Genomic DNA, 17977 nt, shown 5'->3' with positions numbered 1-17977 from the left:
TCGGCCTCCGCAATAGGGATCTGATGATATGCGCTGCGGAGATCTAATGTGCTGTAGATCGAGTACTGTGCCACCTGCCGAACCAGGGAATCCAATCCCGGGAGTGGGTAGGCGTCCAATTGCGTAAACCGATTAATTGTCTGCGAGTAGCCAATTACCATGCATTTGCGATGATTTTCTGTCTGGACTACCAGAACTTCAGCCATCCAAGGCGATCGACTAGGTTCGATTATACCCTCCTTTAGAAGTCGGCTAGTTTCCTCCGCTATAATTTGCGTGTCAGCCCGCGAGTATCATCGCGATTTAACGGCAACCGGGGTGCAGTCAGGAGTCAAATTTGGAAACAGCGTCAGGGGTTCAATTTCCATCCCGGCCAGAGCACACACAGAGATAGTATTGTCACCTCCAAATTCCATTTCCAACCGTCCATGTCGACGGAGAAAATCGTGACCTAGTAGCACTTCTGCACATAACGTTGGTAAAAACATTAAATGCACATCCGGAAACATTCGGCCATTGATCACAAGCTTCAGCCGGCATTCGCCTTTGGTACGCAGCCAAAGAGCTTGGGAAGCCATGAAAATCCTGCACGTTGTCTCGAGAATCGGCCAGCCATGCTTCTGGACAAGCCGCAAGTCAACATAGCTATCAGTAGAGCCCGTGTCGATTAAGGCGTTGACCATCTGTCCCTCAATCATGACTGGAATAACAGCGTTGGTTAACCCGGATGGCCCTGTATAGTCTGGGATCCGAGGCCTGGAAATGTGTAAAAAAGTGATTTTGAGGTGACACCCCTGCTATAAAATGTTTGACCCCTAGATCATGTCTGTGGGGGTGTTAGCCACCAGAAAAGTGACTTTAGCAAGGTAGTTTGGATTGCGCGAATTCTGTAAGGACGTTTTTTAACTTGGGGCGTCAACTGTAAAAAGGCAAGAAATTTAGGGGTAGGGGAAATTCAATTGACCATATATCCCATAATACAGGGGTGAGTGCAACAAATTACCACTCATTCTTTTTGTTATAAAGTTGGCTTTTATATGAAACATGATTCAACGTGATTGGACCATCCATGAGGTCAGCAGAGGTCAAAAGGTCACGGAAAGTGGGTTAAGCTGAAAATTTAGCTCCTTTATCAAATAATTCACATATGTATATGTCACAATATGTTATTTGCATCCCTCTACTGTTTCTGGCCTATATTGATCGTAATAGTGATGGTTTACTGTGGTGGTTGATGCTTTTCATCTTTTGAGTGGTGCTAGTGATTATTATGCTACATTTGTTTCAGCAACTTGCTTCACTCTTGCTGATCTTTATGATTACCATCGATCTTCAGCCTCCCTAGCTGGAGCAAGCTTCCTTCTTGTCAATTATTATCTATCTATAATTCCAGTAATCTCTGTACGTCTGTCTGTACGTCTGTACGTTTGTTTGTCTGTGACCGCTGTTTCTCGACAACCACGGGTCCGATATACTTTTAACTTGCCAGGTATATTGCTGGGGACCCGAGGATGTGCCTTTTCAAGGTTTCATATTAATCGGACAATTACTTACCGAGCTATGTCCAAAAAACGATTCAACCAATCAGAGAGCAGCGAACGATCGCGTGTGCCGAACGTGGAGGACACACTCTGCCTCGGATGGCACATTTGAGAGCGTATTCATTTATTTCACGTTTGCAAACTATGTTGGCGTTAAACTATGTTTTAAAACTAATAAAACCGAATTTGCGATTCATTCGCTTTCCTGCGCGTTTGTGCACGCGATGGCGATTTCTTTACCAAACTCCGGAAGCCGTTCGCTTTGGACCAAACCATTGCATGTAAATAGAGGGGGGGGATTGTCACCGTACTCGCAAGCCGTTCGCTTTGGACCAAACCATTTCATGTAAATAGAGGGGGGGGGATATAATTTTAGATATAGATATAGTACGGGCAATGCCCTAGTCTATCTATAATTCCAGTAATCTCTGTGTGTCTGTGACCGCTGTTTCTCGACAACCACGGGTCCGATCTAATTGAAACTTGCCAGATATATTGCTGGGGACCTGATGATGTGCCTTTTCAAGGTTTCATATTAATCGGAGAAGTAGTTACCGAGCTATGTCCAAAAAACGATTCAACCAATCAGAGAGCAGCGAGCTATCACGTGTGCCGAACGTGGCGAACAGACTCTGCCTCGGACGGCACATTTGAGAGCGTATTCATTTATTTCACGTTGGCAAACTATGTTGGCGTTAAACTATGTTTTAAAACTAATTAAAACTAATTTGCGATTCATCGTAACTGCGATATGCGACCTTTCGGACAGTCAAATGAGGACGTCACTTCCGGACTTACGGACTCGCAAGCCGTTCGCTTTCCGTTCACGCAAGCCGTTCGCTGGACCAAACCATTTCATGTAAATAGAGGGGGGGGATATAATTTTAGATATATATATAGTACGGGCATGCCCTAGTTTACATAACAAACATACAAACATACATACAGAGAAAACAAAGATTGGTTATGAACCATTGCTTCCACAAAACCCAACCAACGCAGATGTAGTCCAGACCTCATTGGACTACTTTGTCTCCTTGAGTCTTAAGATGGGTCAGGCTAAGACGGTGGTGACTTGTGACCAGGCGATATATGACATAGTAAAGGGGTTGTTTAGGAAGGAATCGGAAAAGTACAAAGATGTTATTGTTCGACTTGGAGGATTCCTTATTGCCCAGAACGTCTTGGGATCTATTGGATTTTTCATAATGGAGAGTGGCATAGAGGACATTCTGGTTTCTAGTGATATCTGTGGTCGAGGTACAGCCAATAAAGTCATGGCAGGAAAAGATTATTATAAGATGGTCCGTTATCATTCATGGTTGAGTGAGGCACTGTTCATGCTGAAGTGGGAGGCATTTGAGAAATGGCTGTTGTTCGAGAAGACTGAGGAGACACTTTCTTTGCTTTCGTCTCTGCTTGAAAGTCTTAGAAATGCCTTTGACAGGAAAGAGAAGGACGAATTTGCTGCACTCATGAAGGAAGTCATGAAATGCCGAGAGTCACTGGAGTCACTCTGGGGAGATTTTGAGAAGGGATTAGAAGTGACAGCCCATCTTTGGAGCATGTACATAGACATGGTGCTTATCCTAAGGCGTTACATCCATGCTGAGAGAGCTGGGCTGTGGCAACAGCACTTACAAGAGGTACAGAATATGCTACCCTATACCATTGCTTCCGGCCATAGTAAGTACATGTCCTGCCTTCCGATCTATCTCAGTGAGATGCAAAAGCTTCCAGAAACAGCACCAGAAGTGCACGAGGAGTTTGCAGCTGGCAAATTCACAGTTCACCAGACTGCAGGAGACTTTAATGGTGTGTGGACAGACCTTGCCCTTGAACAGACCTACAATAGGGAAGGCAAAACAAGCCTCTTTAAGGGTATAACACAGTCTGAATCAGCAAGAGAAAAGTACATCAAGGCTCTACCGTTCATGACCTCTGTCTCTGAAAGTGTAAAACAGATGGCACACATGGCCTCGCCGCAATCTGACCACCACGAGAAGCTGAGGAAAGACGACATGGAAGCCGTGTTGCAGATCAAACGGACCGTGGAAGAGAAGATGCAAAACCCATTCGATCCTTCACTTGCAACAGATAAACTAATGAACATATCCACAGGTCAGATTCTTGCAGCAACTACCCTGGTAGATACCAACCGTCTAGGCTTGGAGGCAATAGATGCTGCCACGACAACGAATGCAGACAAGATTGTCCAACCGAAGATAGAAACATTCGCCACGCATCTGAAGAAAAGTAAGAAAAAGATGGACACTGTGAAAGAAGTCATCAGAGAGGAGAGTGCAGTGACAAGGGCACTTTGTTTCGCACAGGACCTGAGTGATGAGGCACGGACTGAGGCATTTAGTTACGAATGGCTTGAGTACCCTCCCTCGTTGTTTGAGCCAGAGAAGAATGGATTTTCCATGCACAAAGGTTGCAAATCCAACTATCTATCCACTCTACAGGCAGAGGTTGCCGAGTCATGGGAACCGTTAAAAGAGTTGCCTCCTTCTGCATCTGATGCAGTTTATGTAGTCGATGCAATGGCATTCATCCAGCGGTTCAACACACTTGGTTCGAGTACATTTGACCAACTTCAGGAAAGGTACAGGAACAAACTCTTGAACATGAAACCCAGACATTGCACTGAAGTGCATTTCGTGGGCGATCAATATGATTTTGGGTTGAAGAGTCTAAAAGGGGATGAATGCCAGAGACGGGAGTCAAATACCAACTTGCCAGAGTTTGTTCCAGCGGACATCATGAAAATCCCTGATTGGAACACATTCCTGTCAAACCCTTGTAACAAGACCAATCTGCTGTCGTATCTTGCTTCACGTTGGTCCCAGGAGTCATCCTGGCCTGATGGCTTCTGCCTGGTCCTTGGGGTCAACGCCCAGGCAACTCGTGTGACGCAGACGGAACATACCAATGTTGATGAGCTGTACTGCCCTAACCACGAGGAGGCGGACACCAGAATCTTTGCTCACATTGCTAGCTGTGACAACAGCGTAGTTGTCATTCAGGCTACAGATACAGATATCATCGTCTTGTCAATGTATCATTTCCCTCGGTTGACAAACGTTGTTGAGTTATGGGTGGAAAAGGATGATCTGTTCCTCCCCATCCATGACTTGGTGAATGAGTTGGCCAAAGCAGTTGGAAAGGACGTATTGGCACTCACAGACACACTGCTCATATCTCCTACATTCTGTCAGGTTGTGATTCGGTGAGCTATCCTTTCAAACGGGGTAAGAAGAGAGCAGTGAAAGTCGCACTCCAGCATGTTGACAAACAGCCAGCGTTGTCCAATTTCATCCGACATGAATCCGGACCTTCTGCACATGATCAGGTGATAACTGAAGCACGAAGCTTCTTTTGTGATCTCTACGGCAAGCCAGGGTATTCATCCCTGGATAAGCTCCGCGCCCACTTGTTTGCATCTAGCAAACTATATCTGCGCTCCCTTCCTCCAACAGAAGATGCTTTTCACTTCCACGTTCTCAGGAGCCTTTGTCAGATCAGCTTATACAAGCAAGCTTCACTCAGCAATCCAGTGCTTCTTCCACCTGAAGTGTATGGCAGGAGTGTGGATGGTGACAGGTTAATTCCTGTCATGAAGAGCAAGCCATCAAAGCCTTCTGCTACGAAGTTGAAGTACTGCAAATATGAGAAGAAACCGAACTGCCTGAAGAATTGCCCTTGTGCGAAAGCTGGAGTACCATGCATCATTGCATGTGCCTGCAATGGCGACAGAGAAAAATGTGGACGGCTTCTGACTGATGACGGTGATGATGATGAGTAAATAGAGGTAATGACACTTTTCCAGACAGTATGTGGTATGACTTGTCGTTTTAAAACATGTTGAAGAGTACCGTGCAAATATACACAAAGAATTAAGTTAAGCACCCCTACACAAAGAATTAAGTTAAGCACCCCCTAATCCTGTCCTGAACCTGAACCCCCTCGAGCACGTTTGGGACATGTTGGGACGACAAATTGCGAAGATGGTCCCTCCAATAGCCAATCTGGATGAATTGGAACGTGCATTACATCGGGAATGGAACAACCTGCCACAGCAACGCATACGACGGCTTACAGGGTCTATGAGACGTAGGGTTGAGTCAGTGATCCGATCACGTGGGTCCTACACACGTTATTGACGCAAAGATCGCTAGAGGTCTTCTCAGAACAATGACTGTACATTAGAAAACATAAACGTCATCCACACTGTCCGTGATGGACCTATAGCTCCATACTTAAATTGAGGTGAAAATATGCCTAAAATTCCCAAAAAATTTCACCTTAAATTATTCAGAATAAAATATTGAAAACGGCATGATTGTTATGTTTTTATGTGACCATAATATCACTTCTCCAGAAAATATAGCAATATCATGGGTATATTACACTGTTTTGACGACAACAAACTTGTAATGTGCGAGGTTGTAAAAAAACGGGGGGGGGTGCTTAACTTAATTCTTTGTGTATAGATAGTGTGAATGCCCGATTTTGGTGATTTTTTAAAAGTTATGCAAATCTAAAGTGACATACATGCCAGTAAGTTAAGTTCAGTCGGGGCATTTCTTTCCCAAAAACATCAGAGGGGTACAAACAACATATTTTGGGTGTAAAAGTTTGGCTATATTGAGCTTGAAGTAAGAAAAATGTGATTTTATTTACTAAAGGAGCTAAACTTTTAGCTTAACCCACTTTCCGTGACCTTTTGACCTCTGCTGACCTCATGGATGGTCCAATCACGTTGAATCATGTTTCATATAAAAGCCAACTTTATAACAAAAAGAATGAGTGGTAATTTGTTGCACTCACCCCTGTATTATGGGATATATGGTCAATTGAATTTCCCCTACCCCTAAATTTCTTGCTTTTTTACAGTTGATGCCCCAAGTTTAAAAATGTCCCTACAGAATTCGCACAATCCAAACTACCTTGCTAAAGTCACTTTTCTGGTGGCTAACACCCCCACAGACATGATCTACGGGTCAAACATTTTATAGCAGGGGTGTCACTTCAAAATCAAATTTTGAGGTCTCGGATCCTAGACTAGTAGTTGTCGAAACATCCAGAGGTGGCGATCGAGCCACGCGCGCGGGTCCGACGCCAGCTAGTGTCGAGCGTGGCGCGGATCGCCCCGCGGGCGATGAAAGAGTTCCCGTCAAGGGCGTGCGTGCCGCGCGAGGCCCGCGCAGGGAGATCCCAGTCAAGGGCACGCGACGGCGCCTCACAGGCTGCGAGTGGATCCTAGTCAAGGTAGCGTGAGATGCAGATTGTGCCCCGGACTGTGCGAAAAGCACAGGCAACGTCGGGCGAGTTCACCGGCCCCGTGTCGATCGGCATACCTTTGAGAAATGACCTTTCCGTGAGCACGAATGGCACGTCTTCACACGCGGGGCAAACTGTTCTCAAATGATTTTGATTTCCACAAAAATAGCACTTTGCGGTACCACCGGCAGATGGGGTCGCGGCAGCAGCGGCTGTCACGCTCGGGCCCGAAGCCTCGAGAGTGTCCGTTGTCCCCGATTCCAGCGGAGGTTCAGCATCCACTCGCTCCGCTACCGCAGACCTCTCCGGTCGCTCACCGGTTAACCCCGCAGTGACGTACGGACGATCGTATGCCTCCGATTGTCTCTGCGCCTCGTAGTAAACGAGCGCCAACTTATGGGCTGTCTCAAGAGTTAGATCGGCAGTTTTGAGCAATCTTTGACGTATCATCGGTGAGTGTATCCCGGAAACAAATGAATCTCTCATTAAATCATCACAGACTTGTTCATGGGATCTAGGTTCACCTGTACAGTCCTTCGTTAAATGGCGGAGATCCTGAATGAAGTGATCGATGGCTTCCGAAGGGTCCTGTCGTCGTGAGGAGAGCAGGTACCGGGTGTAGACCGCACTTCGAGTCTTGATGTAGATTCGACGTAGTTCCGCTTCAGCAGTATCGTACGTGACACACTGACAAATGTACTGATAGACAGAATGGGACACGCGAGAGTTAAGCACTGCGGGCTTTTTCTCATCCGTGAGATCAGCTTGGGCTCTGAGGTAACTCGTCAGCAGTCGAAGCCAGTGCTGAAGCTGGGCAGCCGAATCCGATGCTTGTGGATTCGCTCCAAAGATCGGGACGAGGATCAGCTTATGAGTCATCGTTGTCGATCAAGACAAGAGACGATTGAGATTAATTGTTGTAAAAATCAGAGTTACAACATTGGCTCAGATCATGAGTTTAATCTCAATCGATCCCTAACAATACCTGTAAGAGAACCAGCGAACATCTGAACTAGTAATGAGTTTACAGATGAGCACAAGCAAGCCGTAACAAAGTGGCAGTACGTACCATCTAGTTATGCACCAGCATAGCATACAGTAAATGTCTCAGGTATGATCATAGCGCTGAATGACCGAGTTCTTATAACGGCCGCGTAGCAGACAAAAGACGCATGACACCTGGGTTCAGACGTTAGACAGAATTTCATGACAATTACCCAAGATGAGTCTGTTTTGTACGACGATGTGCGCAAAACGGACACGTGAAACGAAAACAACCACCTTGTGGTGCATTCGGGACGCTGCCAGGATGTTCTCACAACCGATCAATTCTCCGATTGCGAGGAGCGTCACATCCAGCGAAACATCTTCCGGTGGGACAAAACACATGCCGTGTTCATCTGTTAACACCTCATCGGCGTCGCGACCGGCAGTACTTCGACTATTCTTGCTAGCCATTTGAAGTAACTAAACGAAAATAACCAATAAAATGGTACTAAGGTTTAGAAAGCCTAAATAAATGAAAAAAACAACAACAATAACTGGGAAATAAATAAATTAATCCCGTTAACCACTTAAAGTGGCCAACTTTAACCGCGCTGTCTCTCCCTCTCTCGCTCAGTAGACAAGACGATAGAAAGGGACACCGACACTCGGACAGCAGAAAGAACCAAAGGATAGGAAGAAGGAAAAAAAAGCAACAAGAGACATCACGTACCGCCAGTGACTGAGCAACAGACCTGGCGCTTGCACGTGCGTGCTAAGCGAGCGGCAGCTGTGGAGGGAGAGAGGGAGAGAGGGAGAGAGGGAGATAGGGAGAGAGGGAGAGAGCGAGGGAGAGAGGGAGATACAAAGAAGGACAGAGAGAGGGGGGTGTGGACGGCAAAGAGAGAGAGGGGGGGTGTGGACGGCAAAGAGAGAGAGAGGGGGGTGTGGACGGCAAAGAGAGAGAGAGGGGGGTGTGGACGGCAAAGAGAGAGAGGGGGGTGTGGACGGCAAAGAGAGAGAGGGGGGTGTGGACGGCAAAGAGAGAGAGGGGGGTGTGGATGGCAGAGAGGGATGCGGAGGGCAAAGAGAGACAGAGAGCGAGAGAGACAGAGAGCGAGAGAGCGAGAGAGCGAGAGAGCGAGAGAGCGAGAGAGCGAGAGAGCGAGAGAGCGAGAGAGCGAGATACAAAGAGAGAGAGAGAGGGGGATACAAAGAGAGAGTGTGGGATACAAAGAGAGAGTGTGGGATACAAAGAGAGAGTGTGGGATACAAAGAGAGAGTGTGGGATACAAAGAGAGAGTGTGGGATACAAAGAGAGAGTGTGGGATACAAAGATAGTGTGTGGGATACAAAGAGAGTGTGTGGGATACAAAGAGAGTGTGTGGGATACAAAGAGAGTGTGTGGGATACAAAGTGTGTGTGTGGGATACAAAGAGAGAGAGGGGGATACAAAGAGAGAGAAGGGGATACAAAGAGAGAGAGGGGGATACAAAGAGAGAGAGGGGGATACAAAGAGAGAGGGGAGGATACAAAGAGAGAGGGGAGGATACAAAGAGAGAGAGAGGGATACAAAGAGATAGAGGGGGAAACAAAGAGAGAGAGGGGGATACAAAGAGAGAGGGGGGGATACAAAGAGAGAGGAGGACGATACAAAGAGAGAGAGGAGGATACCAAGAGAGAGAGAGGAGGATACCAAGAGAGAGGAGGATACAAAGAGAGAGGAGGATACAAAGAGTGTGGGATACAGAGAGAGTGAGGAATACAAAGAGTGTGTGATACAGAGAGAGTGTGTGGGATACAAAGAGAGAGTGTGGGATACAAAGAGAGAGTGTGGGATACAAAGAGAGAGTGGGGGATACAAAGAGAGAGTGGGGGATACAAAGAGTGTGGGATACAGAGAGAGTGTGTGGGATGCAAAGAGAGAGTGTGGGATACAAAGAGAGAGTGGGGGATACAGAGAGAGAGAGAGGGGGATACAAAGAGAGAGAGAGGGGGATACAAAGAGAGAGAGAGAGAGAGAGGGGGGGATACAAAGAGAGAGAGAGAGAGAGGAGGATACAAAGAGAGAGTGTGGGATACAAAGAGAGAGTGGGGGATACAAAGAGAGAGTGGGGGATACAAAGAGAGAGTGGGGGATACAAAGAGAGAGTGGGGGATACAAAGAGAGAGAGCGGGATACAAAGAGAGAGAGAGGGGGATACAAAGAGAGAGAGAGGGGGATACAAAGAGAGAGAGAGGGGGATACAAAGCGAGAGTGTGGGATACAAAGAGAGAGTGGGGGATACAAAGAGAGAGTGGGGGATACAAAGAGAGAGAGTGGGGGATACAAAGAGAGAGAGTGGGGGATACAAAGAGAGAGAGTGGGGGATACAAAGAGAGAGAGAGGGGGATACAAAGAGAGAGAGTGTGGGATACAAAGAGAGAGTGTGGGATACAAAGAGAGAGTGTGGGATACAAAGAGAGAGAGAGGGGGATACAAAGAGAGAGAGAGGGGGATACAAAGAGAGAGAGGGGGATACAAAGAGAGAGAGCGGGGGTTACAAAGAGAGAGAGAGAGGGGGGGGGGTTACAAAGAGAGAGAGAGAGGGGGATACAAAGAGAGAGAGAGGGGGATACAAAGAGAGAGAGAGAGGGGGATACAAAGAGAGAGAGAGGGGGGGGGGATACAAAGAGAGAGAGAGAGGGGGATACAAAGAGAGAGAGCGGGGGTTACAAAGAGAGAGAGAGAGAGGGGGTTACAAAGAGAGAGAGAGAGGGGGATACAAAGAGAGAGAGAGAGGGGGATACAAAGAGATAGAGGGGGAAACAAAGAGAGAGAGGAGGATACCAAGAGAGAGAGAGAGAGAGGAGGATACCAAGAGAGAGAGAGGAGGATACCAAGAGAGAGGAGGATACAAAGAGTGTGGGATACAGAGAGAGTGAGGGATACAAAGAGTGTGGGATACAGAGAGAGTGTGTGGGATACAAAGAGAGAGTGTGGGATACAAAGAGAGAGTGTGGGATACAAAGAGAGAGTGGGGGATACAAAGAGTGTGGGATACAGAGAGAGTGGGATACAGAGAGAGTGAGGGATACAAAGAGTGTGGGATACAGAGAGAGAGTGTGGGATACAAAGAGAGAGTGTGGGATACAAAGAGAGAGTGGGGGATACAGAGAGAGAGAGAGGGGGATACAAAGAGAGAGAGAGGGGGATACAAAGAGAGAGAGAGAGAGAGAGAGAGAGGGGGGGATACAAAGAGAGAGAGAGAGGAGGATACAAAGAGAGAGTGTGGGATACAAAGAGAGAGTGGGGGATACAAAGAGAGAGTGGGGGATACAAAGAGTGAGTGGGGGATACAAAGAGAGAGAGCGGGATACAAAGAGAGAGAGAGGGGGATACAAAAAGAGAGAGAGGGGGATACAAAGAGAGAGAGAGGGGGATACAAAGAGAGAGTGGGGGATACAAAGAGAGAGAGTGGGGGATACAAAGAGAGAGAGTGGGGGATACAAAGAGAGAGAGAGGGGGATACAAAGAGAGAGAGAGAGTGTGGGATACAAAGAGAGAGAGTGTGGGATACAAAGAGAGAGAGAGGGGGATACAAAGAGAGAGAGAGGGGGATACAAAGAGAGAGAGAGGGGGATACAAAGAGAGAGAGAGGGGGATACAAAGAGAGAGAGCGGGGGTTACAAAGAGAGAGAGAGAGAGGGGGTTACAAAGAGAGAGAGAGAGGGGGGGATACAAAGAGAGAGAGAGGGGGATACAAAGAGAGAGAGCGGGGGTTACAAAGAGAGAGAGAGAGAGAGGGGGTTACAAAGAGAGAGAGGGGGGGATACAAAGAGAGAGAGAGAGGGGGATACAAAGAGAGAGAGAGAGAGAGAGGGGGGATACAAAGAGAGAGAGAGAGAGGGGGGATACAAAGAGAGAGAGAGGGGGATACAAAGAGAGAGAGAGGGGGATACAAAGAGAGAGTGTGGGATACAAAGAGAGAGTGTGGGATACAAAGAGAGAGTGTGGGATACAAAGAGAGAGTGTGGGATACAAAGTGAGAGCGTGTGAATCTGCACGGCTCATTTTTCTGCTCAAATCGGTTTTGCATCCACACGAGTGAGATGTTGGATCGCACACTTGCAGTCTCGATCTCCGCACACACTCACACTCACAGTGTCGATCTCCGCACACACTCACAGTGTCGATCTCCGCACACACTCACAGTCTCGATCTCCGCACACACTCACAGTCTCGATCTCCGCACACACTCACAGTCTCGATCTCCGCACACACTCACAGTCTCGATCTCCGCACACACTCACAGTCTCGATCTCCGCACACACTCACAGTCTCGATCTCCGCACACACTCACAGTCTCGATCTCCGCACACACTCACAGTCTCGATCTCCGCACACACTCACAGTCTCGATCTCCGCACACACTCACAGTCTCGATCTCCGCACACACTCACAGTCTCGATCTCCGCACACACTCACAGTCTCGATCTCCGCACACACTCACAGTCTCGATCTCCGCACACACTCACAGTCTCGATCTCCGCACACACTCAGTCTCGATCTCCGCACACACTCAGTGTCGCTCTCCGCACACACTCACAGTCTCGATCTCCGCACACACTCACAGTGTCGATCTCCGCACACACTCACAGTGTCGATCTCCGCACACACTCACAGTGTCGATCTCCGCACACACTCACAGTGTCGATCTCCGCACACACTCACAGTGTCGATCTCCGCACACACTCAGTCTCGATCTCCGCACACACTCAGTCTCGATCTCCGCACACACTCAGTCTCGATCTCCGCACACACTCAGTCTCGATCTCCGCACACTCAGTCTCGATCTCCGCACTCACAGTCTCGATCTTCGCACACACAGTTTCTGCACACTTACAGTCTCGATCTCCGCACACTCAAAGTCTCTATCTCCGCACACTCAAAGTCTCTATCTCCGCACACTCACAGTCACAGTCTCTGCACACTCAGTGTCTGCACACTCACAGCCTCGATCTCCGCACACTTACAGTCTCGATCTCCGCACACTCACAGTCTCGAACTCCGCACACTCACAGTCACAGTCTCCGCACACTCAGTCTCCGCACACTCAGTCTCTGCACACTCACAGTTTCGATCTCCGCACACCGACGCCGTAAAGCGCGGCTCCTCCGACGTGCGACACACTCGTCCCGCGCTGCGTTCGGCGCCGCCATGACACGGTAATTGGGGCGTCCCTTACATTGGTTCATTGGGTGTTGACTGTTGAGGGAGGTGAATACATCTTTTTCGGATGGAGAAGAGTTTCAGAGGCGGTTATTATATTTCAGCATGGTTTAATATAAAGAATAAAAATATAAAAATAAACTGATATAATACACCGACATTCGAAAAGACGTTTATATTTCTGAGCTATTTCCTCTGATTTTTGACATGAACTATAACGACATGGCCGCCATAAACGGCACAACTATTAACAATAATTCTCGAATATCAACACAATGTTGCAAATGACGATTGCATTTTAGAAATGACGTTAAAAAAATCACAGATAAATGTGCAATCATGGACTTGAAATGACGTCGTCGATTTCTTATCAGTGGCAATTTGCAAAAAAAATTTTTTTTTTTTTTATATTCAAGATCGAGGTTCGTGTAAGAGCTAACATTCATCACAAAAAAACAAAGGGACAAAGAAAAAACAAAATAAAAGGAGCGGGAGGCAAGATGGGGAGAGAGAGGGAAGCACACAAGTACAACAGCAGAGAACATGGACATCGGGGGAAATCTGTGGGAGGGAGAGGGCTTGGGAGGAGGAGGTATGGGAAGGGAGGAGGGGAGGAGGTATGGGAAGGGAGGAGGGGAGGAGGTATGGGAAGGGAGGAGGGGAGGAGGTATGGGAAGGGAGGAGGGGAGGAGGTATGGGAAGGGAGGAGGGGAGGAGGTATGGGAAGGGAGGAGGGGAGGAGGTATGGGAAGGGAGGAGGGGAGGAGGTATGGGAAGGGAGGAGGGGAGGAGGTATGGAAGGGAGGAGGGGAGGAGGTATGGGAAGGGAGGAGGGGAGGAGGTATGGGAAGGGAGGAGGGGAGGAGGTATGGGAAGGGAGGAGGGGAGGAGGTATGGGAAGGGGGGAGGGGCGGAGGTATGGGAAGGGGGGAGGGGCGGAGGTATGGAAGGGGGGAGGGGAGGAGGTATGGGAAGGGGGGAGGGGAGGAGGTATGGGAAGGGGGGAGGGGAGGAGGTATGGGAAGGGGGGAGGGGAGGAGGTATGGGAAGGGGGGAGGGGAGGAGGTAGTATGGGAAGGGGGGAGGGGAGGAGGTATGGGAAGGGGGGAGGGGAGGAGGTATGGGAAGGGGGGAGGGGAGGAGGTATGGGAAGGGGGGAGGGGAGGAGGTATGGGAAGGGGGGAGGGGAGGAGGTATGGGAAGGGGGGAGGGGAGGAGGTGGAGGGGAGGAGGTATGGGAAGGGAGGAGGGGAGGAGGTATGGGAAGGGAGGAGGGGAGGAGGTATGGGAAGGGAGGAGGGGAGGAGGTATGGGAAGGGAGGAGGGGAGGAGGTATGGGAAGGGAGGAGGGGAGGAGGTATGGGAAGGGAGGAGGGGAGGAGGTATGGGAAGGGAGGAGGGGAGGAGGTATGGGAAGGGGAGGAGGGGAGGAGGTATGGGAAGGGGGGAGGGGCGGAGGTATGGGAAGGGGGGAGGGGCGGAGGTATGGGAAGGGGGGAGGGGAGGAGGTATGGGAAGGGGGGAGGGGAGGAGGTATGGGAAGGGGGGAGGGGAGGAGGTATGGGAAGGGGGGAGGGGAGGAGGTATGGGAAGGGGGGAGGGGAGGAGGTATGGGAAGGGGGGAGGGGAGGAGGTATGGGAAGGGGGGAGGGGAGGAGGTATGGGAAGGGGGGGAGGGGGAGGAGGTATGGGAAGGGGGGAGGGGAGGAGGTATGGGAAGGGGGGAGGGGAGGAGGTATGGGAAGGGGGGGAGGGGAGGAGGTATGGGAAGGGGGGAGGGGAGGAGGTATGGGAAGGGGGGAGGGGGAGGAGGTATGGGAAGGGGGAGCGGGAGGAGGTATGGGAAGGGGGGAGCGGGAGGAGGTATGGAAGGGGGAAGGGGAGGAGGTCTGCAAAGGGGGGAGGGGAGGAGGTATGGGAAGGAGGGGAGGAAGTATGGGAAGGGGGGGCAGGAGGAGGGATGGGAAGGGGGGCGGGAGGAGGGATGGGAAGGGGGAGGGGAGGAGGTATGGGAAGGGGGGGAGGGGAGGAGGTATGGGAAGGGGGGAGGGGGAGGAGGTATGGGAAGGGGGGAGGGGAGGAGGTATTGGGAAGGGGGGGAGGGGAGGAGGTATGGGAAGGGGGGAGGGGAGGAGGTATGGGAAGGGGGGAGGGGAGGAGGTATGGGAAGGGGGGAGGGGAGGAGGTATGGGAAGGGGGGAGGGGAGGAGGTATGGGAAGGGGGGAGGGGAGGAGGTATGGGAAGGGGGGAGGGGAGGAGGTATGGGAAGGGGGGAGGGGAGGAGGAATGGGAAGGGGGAGCGGGAGGAGGTATGGGAAGGGGGAAGGGGAGGAGGTCTGCAAAGGGGGGGAGGGGAGGAGGTTATGGGAAGGGGGGAGCGGGAGGAGGTATGGGAAGGGGGAAGGGGAGGAGGTATGGGAAGGGGGGAGGGGAGGAAGTATGGGAAGGGGGGGCAGGAGGAGGGATGGGAAGGGGGGGTGGGAGGAGGTATGGGAAGGGGGAAGGGGAGGAGGTATGGGAAGGGGGGAGGGGAGGAAGTATGGGAAGGGGGGGCAGGAGGAGGGATGGGAAGGGGGGTGGGAGGAGGGATGGGAAGGGGGAGGGAGGGAGTATAGGAAGGAGGGGAGGAGGTATGGGAAGGGGGAGCGGGAGGAGGTATGGGAAGGGGGGGGTGTTGGTATGTGAGGGGGGCGAGGAAGTATGGGAAGGGGAGGGAGGAGGCATGGGAAGGGGAGGGGTGGGTTGTGTGGGATCCGTATTAAAACACATGGACACAGCTCGGACTTCCAGGACAGAAGTCGGAATTTCAAAAAAGTGTATCTGGGGTAAATTAGCGGGGGTAGAAAATATCAAGGTTTTGGATGGGGGGAAGATAAGAGATGGTGGTGAACAGCTGTTTTAAAGACCTGGAGGGAAGAGTGGGATTGAAGAGAGTGAGGGAGTTTGTTCCAGAGGTGGGAGAAAATAGGAATGAAGGAGTGAAGGTGAGCAGAGAGTCTTGATTTTGGCAGTTTAAACCATCAGAGGGTGGCTGGCAGATCTTGTGCGACCTGTAGGAATATTTAAGGGACAAAGCACAGATAGAGCTGGGGGAGCTGGGCCGGAGAGGAGTCGGTAGAAGACAGAAAGACCACCAACCTGCCTGCGGTGATTAAGTGAAAGGCCCTCAGAATCAGCTTCATCGTGGGAGATTCCATTGATTCTGAATGCTTTGGTTTCTACAGCGTGAAGCCGAGCTAGGTGTGAGGCAGGAGTACCGGCCCAGAAGGGAGAGCAGTATTCCATTGAACTGCGGATGAAAGCTTTGTATGATGTGAGGAGCTCAGGTGTGCCAAGGAAGGAGTTCGTACGACGAAGGATGCCCAGTCGGCGACTGGCTTTAGAGGCCATCTTTGTTCAACCAATGGCAGTAAGGTAGGTGTGGAAAGAGGCTTCGTTTCGACTTGGATGTGAATGAATGAATGATTTGACCCAACCATTTGAACAACCAAGACCCTGATAAGGAGATATACTTGGTAGTTCCACTTTCCAAGTCTCCAAAATAAACTCAGCTTTCCAAGTCTCCAAGGGTGTAACCATATTGTCACATGACTGCTCTCAGTTAATACGGGAGCGCCACGGATGGAAACGAGCATTATGGAGGCGTTCAACTCAAATTGATGGCGGATGATACGCGAGGAGAAAGAAGAACACCGACTCACCTGTTCAGGCCCGCGCAGGCGTCTTCACCCTGAAAATTAACTCAGCCAGGACGGGTTGTAAAATTGTTTGGGAAAAATAATACAAGGGCTTATTGAATAAATATCGGGACAAGAAAAACGTGACGGTAACTAAAACCCCCTAATGAGCGCTCCTACGCACAGAACCAGACACAGGCAAAGGGATGGCAGAACGGAAATGAAAATAAAGAGGTGTGATTTTATGTGTAGGTTCTTATCTCAATCAGCGTAAGTGGATGGCGTTCTTCTCGGGAATGGCACCGTCCCAGGCCATTGGCGGGAACGACCACACGTCCTTGGCGCGCACGCACGCGATACAGGCCCCACCGTCCGTCGGGAGCGGCAGGCGTGCAGCTTATCTCCCAGTCGCTTCGATGAGACCTCGCTCTTCGTTCGTCGAAGGAACACCGTCAGCAAGAGTCGAGGGCAGAGGTGAGCGAGAGGGGCAGGAACGTCGAGGGACAAGAGGAATATGCGAGAGGCGAGGAAGGGCAAAATGCAAGAGTCCAGGGTCAGAGAGCAATGGCGGAGGGCAAGAAGAAGGGCAGAAAAAGGAGCGAGAAAATGTCGGTCTCCTCGTACTTTTATCGTCAGCTTCCTCCGTCCTTTTCCTCTCTCCACCAATCCCCACAGGTCAACCGCACTAGGCCCAGTTCTCCACCAATCCCCACAGGCCACAACTACTGTCTTTCGCTCTCCACCGATCACACGCAGTTCACCCTTTGACGTCATCGATGGTATCTGGCCAACCAGTCCTCTGCTTACTGCTCCTCCTCCTTTCCCCAATCGGCTGGTAGCTTCTTGCTTTGTGGCGACCAGTCACAGCTCCCTCCTTCTCCTGGCCTTTGGTTGGTCGACTCCCGCCCAATAGCGAGTCCTTCTGGGCATGGCTCCCGGCCTGCCTGTGCGATGTGTGTTCAACCAGGCGGTGTTGTTAGCCCTGGTGTTGATGTCTGGCTGCTTGGTGGTTTTATTGTGGGGGGTTTCATTCGTATGTGTGGTGCTTTTAATGGTGGGATTCCTCACTAGTGTTTATGTGTGGTGCCATTAGGGACAATGGGATGATCACAAGGTCTCACGAACAGGGGAATTAGCATAATCCCTACACTAGTTAACACGCCACATTCCTAGTAACGGGGACGAATATACACTTCATCCGACATTCGGGCTAAACAGGTCCCTGACTTATGTACATAACAATGGTCTTTCCACCCCCGATCATCGGAGCGTCTAC

At 50.2% G+C, this 17977-nt stretch overlaps 1 protein-coding gene across 1 annotated transcript in view; it reads right to left on the bottom strand.

Annotated features, from left to right (window-relative positions):
* TFPT (TCF3 fusion partner) overlaps nt 1–12999 on the bottom strand; it is a 63928-nt gene extending 50929 nt beyond the window's left edge. The window contains exons 1-2 of the mRNA XM_078776484.1: nt 12927–12999; nt 8109–8194 (exon numbers count right to left, since the gene is read on the bottom strand). Of these exons, the coding sequence (XP_078632610.1) occupies nt 8109–8120 (12 nt within the window). The 5' untranslated portion in view covers nt 8121–8194; nt 12927–12999. The remainder of the gene's footprint in view (nt 1–8108; nt 8195–12926) is intronic.
* Nucleotides 13000–17977: the final 4978 nt, after the last annotated feature.

This window comes from Myxine glutinosa, chromosome 1 (assembly GCF_964187855.1).
Source record: "Myxine glutinosa chromosome 1, kmMyxGlut1.1, whole genome shotgun sequence".
NCBI lineage: Eukaryota > Metazoa > Chordata > Myxini > Myxiniformes > Myxinidae > Myxine > Myxine glutinosa.
This window is presented reverse-complemented; position numbering and strand designations above follow the sequence as displayed.